Source organism: Nycticebus coucang, chromosome 19 (assembly GCF_027406575.1).
Source record: "Nycticebus coucang isolate mNycCou1 chromosome 19, mNycCou1.pri, whole genome shotgun sequence".
In the NCBI taxonomy this organism is placed as follows: domain Eukaryota; kingdom Metazoa; phylum Chordata; class Mammalia; order Primates; family Lorisidae; genus Nycticebus; species Nycticebus coucang.
This window is the reverse complement of record NC_069798.1, coordinates 59,420,896-59,435,940: the sequence shown is the minus strand read 5'-3', so window position 1 is coordinate 59,435,940 and position 15,045 is coordinate 59,420,896. Positions and strand designations below refer to the sequence as shown.

Genomic DNA, 15,045 nt, shown 5'->3' with positions numbered 1-15,045 from the left:
TCAAGTAATTGATAAGTCTCTACACTATTAAAACAGTTTCTGGTGGCACCTGAGGCTCAAAGGAGTAGGACACTGGCCCCATATGCCGGAGGTGGCGGGTTCACACCCAGCCCCAGCCAAAAATTGCAAAAAAAAAAACAGTTTCAAAGCATAAAATAAAAAGTCCTCTGATCACTTTATCAAGCTAGTACATTCCCAGTACGACAACATGGTGAAGGCAGCTGAAAATCCCCACCTGTAAAAACATATCTCTTGTGAATATAGACAAATAAATCCTAAATCAAGTTCTAACAAATAAATCTAATTAATATTTTTCAGAAATGTAAGGAACATATAGTAGGAAGTCTATAATGTATTGTTGCTATGGTCTGAAAACTTGTGTCCCTCCAAAATTCTATTGTTGGCATCTAATACTCAGTGTGACAGTACTGAGAGGAGGGGCCTTAGATCAGGAGGGCTCTGCCCTCAGGAATGGGATTAGTGCCCTCATCAAAGGGACTGATGGAGCCTGTTTGCTTCTCCCATCATGTGCTGACAGTGAGAAGGCACCATCTTAGAAGTGAAGAGCAAGCCCTCACCAAGCACTAAATATGCTGGCACCTTGAATTTAGACTTCCCAGCCTCCAGAACTGTGAACAGTAAGTTCTTCTTATTTATGAATGATCCATTCTAAGATATTTTGTTATAGCAACCCAAATAGACTGAGACAGTTGCTTTGATGGGTGATAGGAGAAAAATTATTTCATCATCTTGATGGATGCAAAACCTACTTTTGATCTATTTAAATATCAGTTTCAAATTTTTAAATTATGTCTTTGTAAACCAAATTGAAAGAATACTTCCTATAAAATGAAAAAGAATGCTTTTCTCCAACAAAATTCCATAATCGTGCTAACCAAGAAACATTGAGGTATTTATGGCTGCTATGACTGCCATTATTTAATATTTTTCTTAAAATGCTAATGAATGTACAAAAATAAACTAAATAGGATATAATTATATAAAAAGAAGAAATAAAGTAATTATGGGCAGATAATATAAAAAGCAAGAAAAATCAACTTAAAAACAATTAAAAGTAATAAGAAAGTTCTTCTAAATGTTGTGTTATGCTATTAAACTACAAGAAATTCTTTTCTTACCGTCTAACAATGAGCAATTGAAAGCAGTATATTTACATCCTGGCTATAGGCCACATTTATAAAGATGATGATTATAAAACATCATAATAGCATCCTGTGTATGCCAACGATCCGAACCAAGAAGCTAGTATTGACTGAATACTATTAACACGTCATTTTAAATTTCATCAGCTGTTTCAACAAAGTCTTGTTTTTTAGGAACAGAAATCAATCCAAGATCTCATGTTGCATTTGGTTGTAATTTCTTCTCCTTTAATCTGGAACAATTTCCCATTGTTTCTCACGACCTTGGCACTTTAGAGAGAGACTTTCCATTCATTTTATAGAATGCCCCCAAATTCTAAGCTTGGGTTTTTCTGATGTTTCCTTGTGAAAATATTCAGGTTATGCATTTTTGTGAATATCACTGTTGTGGGTTGAATATTGTTCCTTCAAAGTTGAAAGACACATTCATGTTCTAACCCCCAGTACCTGTAAATGTGACCCCATTTGGAAATAGTCTTTACAGATGTAGTCAAGTTCAGATGTTGTCACATTGGATTAGATTGAACCTAAATCCAGGGACTGGTATCCTCATGAAAAGGAGGGACTTCAGACATAGCCACACAGAAAAGAGAAATCAAGCTACGGAGACTCTCGAGAGACACAGATGCAAGAAAAAAGGCATGTGCTGACAGAGGCAAAGATTGGAATGACACTTTCCAAGCCAAAGCATATCAAGCATTGCCAGCAAGCTGGAGAGGCTGGGAGAGGCCTGGGAAAGTTTCCTCCTCAGAGCATGCAGAGGAAGTGCGGCCCGGCTGCCGGTTTGATTTTGACACCTAGCCTCCACAACTGTGAGAGAATACATGGCTCTTGTTTTGTGGTAATTTGAGAAATCAAGACCTGGGTGTTAGATACACTGACTACTACCCGGGTTCACTGCTTTCAGGCCCTCTTAGCAAACAGAGCTAAGAAATATATGTACTGTAGACAGGTGTGCATCTATTTGCACATCTATCTATCCAATGATTTTCCTCTGTATATGTTAAAGGGTACCAGGTCATATTGAGACCTCCAATTCCAATCCGAAAGCACGGGGTTCATTCTAGCCTCTGCCTTTTCTTTATTTGCAGTTCTTTTTTCTGGTTGTCATGTTTCCCAGTACATGTATTTACTTGTTTGCTTAATCCTGAAAGAGGCATAAAATAATTTCAGAATTGCTAACGTTTATCCGTGAAAAGCAAATTTAATAATTAAAGTGCAACATTAGTGTAGCTTGTCTGCTTTTTCAACCTTAGGATACATGGTCAAAGTACTTTTATCTTTTTAACTTGGTATTTACAGTCAAATTCTGCTTTTAGTTTTAGAACAGTGCTGTAAACCAAGGAGCCATTAAAGGACTGGAAAATCTGAAGCATCCCTAAAAAGGCTGTATACAGCAGCGGTTCTCAACCTGTGGGTCACGACCCACAGGAACTGTATTAAAGGGCCGTGGCATTAGGAAGGTTGAGAACCACTGGTACAGAGGATTAGACTGCTAGAGGAAATCAGACCACAGACAGACAGACAGACAGACGGACACACACACACACACACACACACACACACACACAGCAATGCACATGACCTCTGGGGAGGTCAGCATGTTGCCCAGGGAGTTAGAAACTCACAGGCCAAGCATTCATGAAGCTTGTTGTGGGTGGAGGAACATCAGTGAGATTAAGGGACTAATTCCATTTATAACAGTGCCTCTTCACCTTGACTACAAATTAGAATCTTCTGAGGACTTAAAAGTACTGAAGCCTGTGTCTCACTCCCAGGTATCTGGATTAATTCATCTGGAGTTAGGCATAGAAATCAGTAAATTCAATATAATATGTGGCCAGAATTGAGAGCCACTGGTATAGAGAAACTGAGGCTGTTAACTTTCTGTACCTCCTGGGTGCCAGTGATGGGCTACAAATGTGTCAGTTCACACTAGAGTGATGAGTGAGAGGACGTATGTCACAGGGTCTCCAAAGAGCTAGAAATGTCCAAGAAAGCTTGGGAGTCTCCCCCATACCCGGAAGCCAGTGGATGCAGAGCATCAGTGTCAGCCCAACAGCTGCTATAGACAAGTGATTGTGATCGGAACACAATTACTTAACTAAAGACAGGTGAACTGGGACTCTCAAACAAAAAGACGGAAAACCTAAAGGATTAAACGATTAAGAAAATCAACCCTATGAAAGAGAATCACCAAGCTCAGCATGCATAAGTAAGAAACAGAATTGTTTCAGCAAGAAGATGATCTAAAAATAGACAAAGAGAGTTGATAGATTTCACCCAGGAAAAAGAAGGAAAAAGATATAACCAATAGCCATAGGTCTTTAAGGGAGAAAACAATTGTCAAAGTGGAACGTGTGTAATTATGGAAGTAAAACTCTTAATTAGATGGACTAGAGTAGCTGGATGAACCCAGGAGATGGAAAGGATAGTAGGACAAAAAGATGAAAACTAAGTATAAATTGAAAGTTGAAGCACGTAGGATAGATCCTGAAGTTCGGAGTTCATTTATTAGGAGTAGTTAGGATAAGAATGGAGAGAATGAAGAGAAGAAAATCACAAAATAATTTAATAGACACAATTTTCTTTACTTGAAGAAATCTTTAAGTTTAGATGTGAAATCAGTGCCATGCAGAATTTTAAAAAATAGATAATTGAATAGTAAAAATAAAAATGATCCCTGCCCAGACATATTGTTGAAACCTCAGGACAGCAAGAAAAGAAAGACGTAGTTCTAAAATCTTCCAGAGAAGGGCTGGGTGTAATTTTCTAGAAGAAAAAACGGAATTTGTACTTTCGATATTCACCACTTCATTTACACAGTGGAAAGAAAACTAAGGACATTATTAATGCAACAGAGGAAAGGAGAGAAAAAAAAATCATGGTAATTGGCAAGCCCCAAATATTAAGATAGCAATAAATCCAGACGTACTAATAACCACAAAAATATGGTTAATTAACTTTTTAAAGAAAAGTTGTACCTTTTTAAAAGAAAGTTTTTATAATATTATGTTTGTATATAGAAAATATACACATGCAGGGAAAATGGGAAAGAGTTGACTTCTATTACCTAAAATTTTCAATTAAACAATAATTACTATTTTAAAATTTATATTAAAAAATAAAATTTTAAATATAAGTATTGCATATAATATATAGAATAAAGCTTTTAAAAATAGTTAAGAACAATTAAAATTAGGTATATTTAACCTCTTCATTACCCTTTTTTCAAACAAATAAAGTTATAGAAATAAATGTATAATAAACCAACAACATTCTGATTTTGGTTTCTTTTTTTTTTTGCAGTTTCTGGCAGAAGCTGGGTTTGAACCAGCCACCTCCAGCATATGGGGCCGGCACCCGCCTCCTTTGAGCCACAGGTGCCACCTATTTTGACTTTGTTTTGAATGGTGTGCTGGCAAGTTGGTTCAAGGAGGAGGTTCTATTTTGTAGTCCATTTCCATGGTGGAAATAGTCTCACCCTAAATGATTCAAAACTATTAATTTAAAGTCATTGAAGGAGGAGTTGGGAGGAAATGGGGATGGTTAGTAAACTGGCTCTCTTAAGCCTGCACCAGCTACTTCCAGCACACGCTTTAACCAAAGTAGATGTACTGGGGATACCAGAGCTGACTGCGCCTTGGGTCTCTGGATGGCCTTGCAGGACACAGTGACCCCCCTGATCTAGAGCATGTATCTGCCTTTGGATGTGAGAGAAAGATAAACTTTTGTCTTATTATGAAGCCACTGTAGTGTGTGTGCGTGTATATTTAAAGCAACTTAGCCCTAATCAATTTGTGACCTTATTTTGAAAAGTAATTGACATTAAATTCAATGCCTACTTTTTGGTTACAAATCAATAGCTATTTTTCTTTAAACCACACATTCAGCAGTCGTTTAAACATACCTTTTGACTATTCCTGCTTTTTAATCCTGTACTCCTCTTAGGAATGGTGAGATATGATAATTTTCTTGTCTACTTAATACAGTGGTAACTTAACTTACATGTGTGAGGTAAGACCGACTGGGAAAATTGTGAATCTAAAAATTATGGGCATAAGTAGAAATAAATGAATATTTAGAATGTGTCCACAGTTCTGTTTAAGGAATAGACACACTTACACATGATACAAATTCAATGATGCCAGAGAAGTGCCCAGCCCAGCCCCTTGGTGAACACTTACCCTCAGTCTGGCTTTCAACCCAAGAGTTGATCTCCTTTCTGATTTGATCAGAAGCTTCCACAAAGTTAACAGACTGCGGCTCTGCACCAAAATACGTTTTCACCTCTTCTAAATATTTCTGAAAGACACAGGTTAAAATCTCCTTTTGTAGAGTTTTTCCAGAACTGAGAAATCAAACCTGTTTAGATTATCAAAAGAACTAGGTAGATGGACAATTGCAAACTCCAAGATGTCACTTCCTTCTGTTTTTCCCTTCTCTCAGTTTTGGTCAGAAACTAAACACTTGTCTCTTCAAACTCAGCAGAGCACAGACCAACCACATAGACGTCTGGGCATGGAGGGAAGGTCTGATGCCCACAGTTCTGGGGCTTCCACATATTCTTATTTTCTACTTTTATTCATGCTTGGAAAACGAGGCTAGAGTAAAAATAGAGGACTCTGTCGATAACAAGAGTGCCCTAGTGGCCAAGAGTATTGGGAGTTGTACTCGGTTCCCAAAGTAAAACCTATGGGTCTGGCAGGCGCTTTCTGTGAATGTTAAACACTCAACAATTTTGTAGAGGGCTCCTGAAGAAAATTATATTCTACCATGAAAACTGATTTTAAGCAGAGTCAGTTTTGAAAATTTATTTCTAAGCATTGCCAGAGGTTTTGTCAGACATTCTAAGGACAAAAGCAAGGCCTCCGCCTTTCAGCCCCCTGATGTTCACCCTGTGGCGAGCATCACACCTGGGCTGTGACCGAGGCTGCTGAGGAAGCCTTGGGAACACAGTTTATTCTTCAGGACAGTTTATGAGCCTTGGGAACATAATTTATTCTTCAGGACAGTTGTGAACACCTTTCAGTTTTCTTACTTTATGGAGGGATTGTAGGAAGTTAAAAAAAAAAAAAAAAAAAAAACACTTCTTCCAGGAAGTGGTTGAAAGATTATGAAGTCCAAGTTATGTGGAATTTATAATCTAGTAAAAAGAAAACTTAACTATGCACAAGACACTATTTCCTGTCTTCAATCAGAGCTTGTGAGCAGGTAAAAAGAGGCTTTTATTTCCATATCCCTCTCATTTCCAAGAGCAGAATCACCTTTCCTACTTCTGACTCTCACAGGAACTCATAAACCCACTCTCAGTAATGGAACTGCCTTTAAGATTCCATTGGACAATTTTTATGTGGTTAGGAATAGCAAAGCCCAAGTCCTGGACAATCCAGAATTCATGTTATGGGAGCATGGACAGCACTGCTGGAAATCACGAGATGGCTTTATTTTATCTTACTGTCCTTCCGCCCTGTCTAATTTTCTTACTCTTTGCCCCTAGGACACCTGGGTCCTCCTGTTCTCTTTTGGTATGTGCCCCAGGACATGATAAACATACGTAAGAAGTAAATCATTGCCCTTGCTCGTGGCACACAGTTCTGAAAAGCACTTCAGTATTTACAGAGGACAAAGTTGTCATGGTCTGTATTGGTAGAGATTAAACCAATAGCACAGGAGGTTGAGTGCTGTAATGTCACAGCTCACAGCAACCTCAAACTCCTGGGCTCAAGCAATCCTCTAGCCTCAGCCTCCTGAATAGTTGGGACTACAGGCACCTGCCACAATGCTTGGCTAGTTTTTCCACTTTTAGTAGAGACTGAGTCTTGCTCTTGCTCTGGCTGGTCTTGAACTCCTAAGCTCAAGTAATCCACCTGCCTCAGCCTCCCAGAGTGCTAGGGTTACAGGCATGAGCCACTGCACCCACAAGAATTGATCTTATTTCTTACATCATGTTCTCACAGTCTCTAAAGACCTAGTGTGAAAACTGCCCGCTTCTTTGCCCTCAGATACGCGCTCTCCAGCCACAGTCCTGTGGCCAACATCACTCTCTGCTCCTTCAGACTTACCTTTCTTAATTAAGGAATTCATACTTTTCTTCTCTGTTTTTCATGAAACAAACTGGCCCAGGCATTATATAGACCACATTTCTGTATGTGTGCACGGCTATTCTGAGCATTACTTCTTCCTTCTAGACATAAAGATCTGATCATTAGATCTGGTTTGAGACCCATTATTGGTTTCCTTTACTACCAAATGCGTATTGTCTAAATCAGGGGTCCTCAAACTGCGGCCCGCAGGCCACATGAGGCCGTGTGATTATGTTTGTTCCCGTTTTGTTTCTTTACTTCAAAATAAGATATGTGCAGTGTGCATAGGAATTTGTTCATAGTTTTTTTGTTTGTTTGTTTGTTTTAAACTATAGTCCAGCCCTCCAACAGTCTGACGGACAGTGAATTGGCCCCCTGTGTAAAAAGTTTGAGGACGCCTGGAAAGAGTTGTTACTAGGGAAGTACTGACCCCATTAAAATTGTCCCTGGTATCCCCGGAGAAGTGTACAAAGAGTTAATTGCTTGCTCTCCCAAGGTGCTCTCTTTCCCCATTAGCTTAAGAGAAGACATTTCCACTTACGTTGTGAAACGGGCATGTTTTTTCACCGTATATCCCATTGGCTGTTTTAAGTAAATGGGCATTGGTGGGCTTGAGGATTTCTGAAATGAGTGTTTGGAAATCAGAGCATATTTCTTCAGCCTTGCCCAAGTTGAATTCCTTCAAAAGAAGAGGAATTAGTCAAATAAAAATGTTGAACAAGAATTACATAAATGTCAGTGACCTACAGCTACATGAAATTATTTTTGGAATAGTGTAAACAAAATCTGGAAACAATTCTAAAGTAGTTAAAAATGTTTCTTTCATGTTATCAGTGCAGACAATTAAATGTTATCAGGGGTATCACTGTCTTCACATCTAGTTTACAAAAGCAGACAAGAACAAGTTTGAAAGTAGAGACATTTTGAGAATGAGAAAAAGAAGGTGGGAATAAATGGTTTTCCAAAATGTGCAGATATTTTCTACATGTGTTCTGAAAATATTTCTATAATTTGCATATATATTCCTAAGAAAATTACCCCTTAAAGTTTGCTTAAATTACCACTAAAATACACATGCTTTCTCCTTAATCATCAAACGGATATTAAAAGATAAAATATACCATTTTTCTTTTCTTTTCACTTTCAGGACAAGTTTTGACAGCCTGGTCCCTGTTAAATTGAAGCACCTGTAATTTCAACAAAAAGACAAGTGAGTCTACTTTGCAGAGATGTCATCCCAAGAAATGCGCATTCCAGATACAAATAAGTTACTACTATAACGGTGGAACACACAATGAATTAAATTAAATAAGGGAGCTCTGATTTGACTTAAATGATGTGTTAAACTAACAGAGTAAGTTATGAGCTGCTTTTAAATAATTTAAGTTTCTAGCCTCTTCGTTTTAACACTTTTTATGAAATATTTAGGTTGACATTAGGAATACCTTGAGGTATTATTCCCTTATTTTCTATATTTCCCTTTGAATCCAAAGGGAAATATAGAAAATAAGGGAATAATACCTTCCCTTATTTTAAGAAGGCTAAATGTCCAAAGGAGACCATCGTTTAGATAATTTAGGCAAAATCCATCCTTGTCCCAGTTATTTGGAAAATTAAGAGATTTTAGTTGTTTATTTCTAGGTAAGTGCTTCAGTTCCCATTGTTGACAACCACTTGATATATATGGACATAATCTTTGTGTTCAGCCCAGCATTGCATTTGAAAGTGAAGAGGAAGGATGTGGGTATCCCAATTTCCTCTGAGTTGTGCCACAGCAGAACAGAAAGCTGTAACTCCATCTCCCACAGCCAGGACCCAACGTACAATAAGGAATACAGTGTATGGTATCAAGGGCTGCACTCACCTAATGGAACAAGGACCACCAGTGATACAAAAGGGGGTTCCTAGCTAATTCTTTAGCTTCATTTGCACTTGAAACTGTTAATATTTTTTCCCCAAAGGGTACTTTTTTTTGCAGATTAATATGAGGATATAAATGATTAGGTTGCATTGTTTGCATTTGTCAGGCAAAGTCCAAGTTGTAGTTGAGCCCTTCACCCAGGAAGTGTGCTGTGTACCCCTACGTTATGCCCATTAGGTGACAGCTCACCATTGTGCCCATTAGGTGAGAGCTCACCCCTCCCTCCTCTGCTCTCCCGCCACCCCTCTTCCCCCCCTTGAACTTAATTGTGTTTTTCTTTCATGTGGGTGTGTAGTTGTTTTTCAATTGGTTTCATATTAGTATTGAGTACTGTTATTCTTTAAAACAAGAACAAGCAACACTCAGAAATGTATTTATATGAAATAGATTCAAATTGAAATCCACTTAAGATTAAGTCTGTCACAGTAATGGTTAAGCCAATCAACCAGTCATTAACAATTTGTGAACCAGGATTTTGTTGTTGTTGTTGTGTTTGAACCACCCGATATCTTGTGAACTGCAAGAGTAAGGGTGATGATATTCCACGCCCAAACTGACAGAACCTGAATTCTGCCAGCCTCACTCACAATTACCTGCTGTGTTCATTCCCACACTGGGCACAGACGACACCCACTTGGGTGAAAACCATGTCACTCAGCCTTTTGATTATTGCATAATTTGGGGATGAATTTACTCTTTTATTTTTATTTAAAAACACATTAATATACACATAGAGGTACATAGAAGTGTCTGTACTTACATATTTTATTTCTAATCACTTACTTATATACATACATGTATGTTACATGAACATATAGCTGTTTTGTTATCTTCGGCTTTCTCCATATGTGTATGAGTGTGGTGTGTCTGTGTGTGTGTGCGCGGTCGCGCGTATGGGGGGGGATTAGATTCATTCAGACAAGAGATTGAACAAAGTAACAGTGAAACAAAGCATGAGGAAGAGAATTCTTTTAAGTTTCTCTTGTGTCATCAAGAAAATCCTTTTAAGATTAGAAACGTTCTAAATAACTATGAAAGTTTGACCCGTTAGTTCATGAAATATTTTAATCATCAAAATAAAATTGGTTTTGGTGTTGAGCCAAAATTGACCGCCTCATCATTTCTTCATTTTGTTTTCCTAAAAGACAAAGATGCTTAAATGGTTTTCCTTGCAGACGCTTTCACATCGATCCCCGTCACTAGGCCTTATTTTATGGTCTAGCATTTTTTAAAGTATATCTTTCATTCTGGATAACATTGCTATAAAATATGGACTACTGGGTTTTCAAGAGAAAACTGAAGTTTAAAGGTAGAGAAAGCATTTAGTTTTAAGGCAACAGAGAATGGTTGACCAACCTCTTCCACTCACCTGGGCCATTTGGACTGCAGTGGTACCTCTGGTCCCCAAATACACCATGGCCAAGGAAGTTGAGATGCTCCAGGGTGAAAAGAAAATATTTTTGCCCTCAGCAGATTTGACTAGCTCTTTGCTACACTCCAGGGCAAACTGGCTGATTGATGATGCTAGAGGATCCATTGGAAAAACCTAAGAAAAATGAAGCAAAATATGGAGACTAAGTTAATAATTTCTTTGTACTTATTTTGCTTTTAAAAAAGTATCTGTCCATATTTGTATATGTATCATATATATCATAAAAGCTAAATAGAATTTAGAAAAATTCTATCCCAACAATATTATTTTATATATTAGAACACTGCAGGCAAGAGAATTTAAGAGAATTGCCTCAAATTTTAATACTAATGTGCACCAGAGGACAACTGGATTCTGGCAGTCAGCAGCTGAATTTCATAATATAGTTTATGCTACTTTCTTGTCATTTATCCCAGCACAAGCTTTGTTTCTGTATGTTTATATTTAGACTTTCTAATAGCAGAGTGAGCTTCTGAGACCAATTTTCTTTTTCTTATAAAGCTATGTACACCCAACGGCACCTAGCTCTGGACTTTGCAAAGAATGGGTTCTCATAAATACTTATTACTTGTTTACAGTGTTCTTGGGGCTCTATCCACCATTTTATATTTATTTAAACTTGAAATCATGCACAATTAAGTGAGAAATGTTCATAGAGAAGTTGAGAAGTCAAGACCCATTTGCACTTACTCTCACGCATTCAAGACCCTCTGAAACCAATCTTCTTAAATAAGAGAACTCAGGTTTCCTCATCTTTTTTGATATTACATTCAACTTCTAAATGTCATCTTTAATTCTCCTAATATTATAATTTCAAAGTTTTTTAAAAGTAGTTCCTGGTCATTTGTCATTTTATGGCAAAACACTTTCTCAAATTGGTTTAATGAGTAAAAATAAATGAAATTCTTAGACTTTGAAACTCCCATCACTGGGAAGTTTCTGACATCACCTGCCCATCTGAAAAATATTGGTTTTCTGTAGTCAGATAATTGAATCAGGGGAGAGGCGTGTGTAGACAGAGTTTGGGGTTCAGCATGACTTGGAGTTAACAGTGATACTATGGAAATCGCTCCCAGCCATAGACTTATCCTTAACCAGACAGCTTCCCAGCCTCTAAATCATGCCTTAGGTGTGGCTCCTGCTGCTCCAAAAGCTGATAATCCTAGACTGACTCGATGTTATTTAAAAAAAAAAAAAAAAACAACAACTGTAGTTTTGTAGTAAGTCTATACCCTCAATAAAATGTTGGGAACTTACCTGTATTTTTTTTTTTAACAGATCAAATGCCATCTTGGAAATACTTTCTCTACTTCCTTTAAGGCCGTATTCATTTAAATAGCATTTTGCTTCCTGTATACAGTACATATCAAGCTTTATTTTTTCAAAACTCACGAATTAAATTCATGAAAAATGTTTGCTGAAGCATATGTGACATGAAAGGAGAGAAAATAATATTTTAGGACCTGGGGTTTTATCTTTCTACCTCTGTCTGTGGTTATTCTAGAGGTTTTTGTTTTTGTTTTAACCTGTAAAAAACTCTTGAAACAATAATTCTCTAGCATGCAAGCTAATTTGTCTTTAAAAGTTAATATCCAGTTACATTCCGCTTCATTGATTCCCTCGTTAGTATAGCCAGTGTAGCTCAGAACATACAAGAGGAACAATTTCCATTTTCTTTTTCTTTTTTAAGAAACGTAATGAAGCACTAAGCCAGCCATGGATGCTATTTAACCCAATGGTGTAAAGTACTTTCTGAAGGGTATTAGAATTTTAGGATGAGGTTTTGTAAGAAATAACTTTTCTGTGCAAGTGTTGGGCAATTATATTTTCCAGAGAAATCTATAAATGTCTAAATCAGAAGCCTACTATGTTACCTATTTTCGAAATAAATTGCTAGTTTGCAGTTTTCCAGAGCTATAAGCTGATTAGCTCTGTCAGTGGGCTTAGGGGAGAAGCTGATGAGAATTGAGAAAGCAAGAAAAGGCATCCCAGACACACATGCTCCTAGCATATGGAAGTTGGAAAGAACCTTGGAGTCCCTCCAAGACTCCAACGTTCTTATCTGCTAAGAAACTAAAGCCCAGAGAGGTTAAAGCAGCTGAGTAAGGATGCATAGCTGTCTCAAACGACAGCCTCATTCTCTTGACTCTGAATGCTATTGCTTTTGTCATTATTTCTCTCTGTCTTTAAGATTTTAATGGCAAAAGAGAGGGATTGGGTGTTGAAGGAGGACTAACAGGAGAATAAAGAAAATCAGAAGAGGGATGAGGAGGAACAAGAGGAGAAGAGAGTAAGTAGGAAGGATGCTTTTCCCCCTTTCCCTGAGAGATTATTCAAGGCCTCTCCCCTTGCTGGTGAGACTGATATTAACTCCTTCATGGAGTTGTGTGTATCAGAAGATGACGTCTTCCCCCACTTCCCAGTGCCTCTCTTAATGACCTTGAGGCTTTTTCTGAGGGATGGCATGGTTTGGCATGGTTTATGAAGAGCACCTACTGTAAGGTGGGTGATCAGGGACTTAGATTATTCCATTGAAGAGAAGAAAGCTAACGGACCATGAAACAGTGGCCAGGACAGTGGGTTGCTGGATGAGGGGGAGCAGTTAGAGAGTCAGAGCATTCGTTCCGTATAACTAGGATTGAAATTCATCTTGCCACTCTGACTTTTCTGAAAAGTTGGAAGGGTTTCAACTCAATTATTATTCTGAGAACGTTCTAATACTCTTTACCTATGGTGACAGATACAGAGGTAGCAAATCCAAAGATGTGACTGCAGGAAACTTCACTTGGTGGTTTTACAATTCCTAGGAAAAGGTCTCTAACTTGTTTGGAAATGCATATTCTCTCCCCCTCTGTGCAGTACAAACCTTGAACCACCTCAGTGTTAATTCTCTCTAACTTGCACAGAAAAATCCTTAGGAGAAGAAGCCTTATCTATTAATTTTTTTATTTATTTATGGAGGGAGGTCTTTATCATTTGTAATCAGCTAGGCACTTCAACAAAGAAGAAAAGCATAAATAAACATCATTAACCAAAGAAATATTTACAGTACCTTATTTTCTTCTACTGGAGCTGAATTGGCAATTTGTTCCTGGCAAGAGATTGTGGCTAAAGAGTTAGGTAACTTATAACTGAAGAAATGAAAAAAAAGGCTTTAGCCCCACCCTCTTCTTAGCCCCACCCTTTGATTCACTTTCACAAGTGTGTACACTCTTTCTTTCAGGTTTATTTTATCCAGAAGTTCAAATAAAAAGACCGAGAGACCGTTGAGGTTTTGCCTCCATGATTTAATTACTCACATTTTCCATGTCTGTCCACATGTAGAGACCTGAATTCTGACAAATTGTAACTCATACTTTTTTTGCTCAATCCCTTGTCTATTCTGCCAACTGAGAATAGAAGCTGAAGCTTTCTATTTCTGTGTTTTTTGTTTTTTTTTTTAATAGAAACCACAGAAATCTATTCCTTTAACTATGGTTTTCCCTGGTATCTTTTTTCTTTAAACAGAAATAAAAAGCTTCAAATTGTTGAGATAACAATGAGCAATGAAATGGAAAATATGCCTGGTGATTTATTTGCTTTAAAGCTGTTGAGGTTGCTTTTAGAGGAATGTGTGAGAGGAACCTGTGAAGGTTGGAATGGCAATTCTCCCCTCCCTCACCCCACTCAGGGACGTGAAGGTTGGATCAATGTTGTTTTTTTCCTCCATTGATAGTGGATTATTATCTTACATAGTACTTTAGATACTTTTTTATCCACTTATTAAAGGATTTGATTGTTTTAGTGCTCTTAATAAACGTTTGTTCTCTCTAATGGGTATGAGTTATAAGTTGTTGAAATTATTTTTTTAATTTTATTTTTTAATTTCCAATTAATATGAGGGTATGCATTTTTAGATTATGTTGTCCTCATTTTCAAGGTAAAGTTTCAGTTGTAAAGGAACCCTTCACCCAGGGGCATGCTGTCTACCCTCACGTTGTGCACACTAGGTGAGATGCCCTCTCATCCCCTCCCTCCTTCCACCACTCATCCTCTCCGCTCTCTTCCCCTCTCCCACCTCTGCCTACCCCCTTAATAGACTATATTTGCGTTTTATTGTTCATATGAGGATGTAATTGTTTATATATTGGTTTCATATTAGTATGAGTACATTGGATATTTATTTTTCCATTCTTGAGATACTTTACTAAGAGGAATGTGTTTCAACTCCATCTAGGTAAACATAAAATATTTAAATTCTCCATCTTTTCATGGCTGAATAGTATTCCATGGTATACATATACCACAATTTGTTTTTTTTTTTTTTTTTTTTTTTGACATTTGCACTAGACTGTTTATTGCAGCTCAATTTACAGTTGCCAAATTGTGGAAACAACCTACATGCTCACCAATCCAGGAATGGATTAACAAACTGTGATATATGTATACCACGGGATACTACTG

The 15,045-nt window shown here is 37.6% G+C and overlaps 1 protein-coding gene across 1 annotated transcript in view; it reads right to left on the bottom strand.

The window, feature by feature from the left end:
- The window catches only part of SERPINB10 (serpin family B member 10), a 28,210-nt gene extending 14,513 nt beyond the window's left edge, over positions 1-13,697 (bottom strand). The window contains exons 1-5 of the mRNA XM_053571588.1: positions 13,655-13,697; positions 10,540-10,716; positions 8,371-8,436; positions 7,791-7,928; positions 5,351-5,468 (exon numbers count right to left, since the gene is read on the bottom strand). Coding sequence (XP_053427563.1) covers positions 5,351-5,468; positions 7,791-7,928; positions 8,371-8,436; positions 10,540-10,707 — 490 coding nt within the window. The 5' untranslated portion in view covers positions 10,708-10,716; positions 13,655-13,697. The remainder of the gene's footprint in view (positions 1-5,350; positions 5,469-7,790; positions 7,929-8,370; positions 8,437-10,539; positions 10,717-13,654) is intronic.
- Between the last annotated feature and the right edge of the window lie 1,348 nt (positions 13,698-15,045).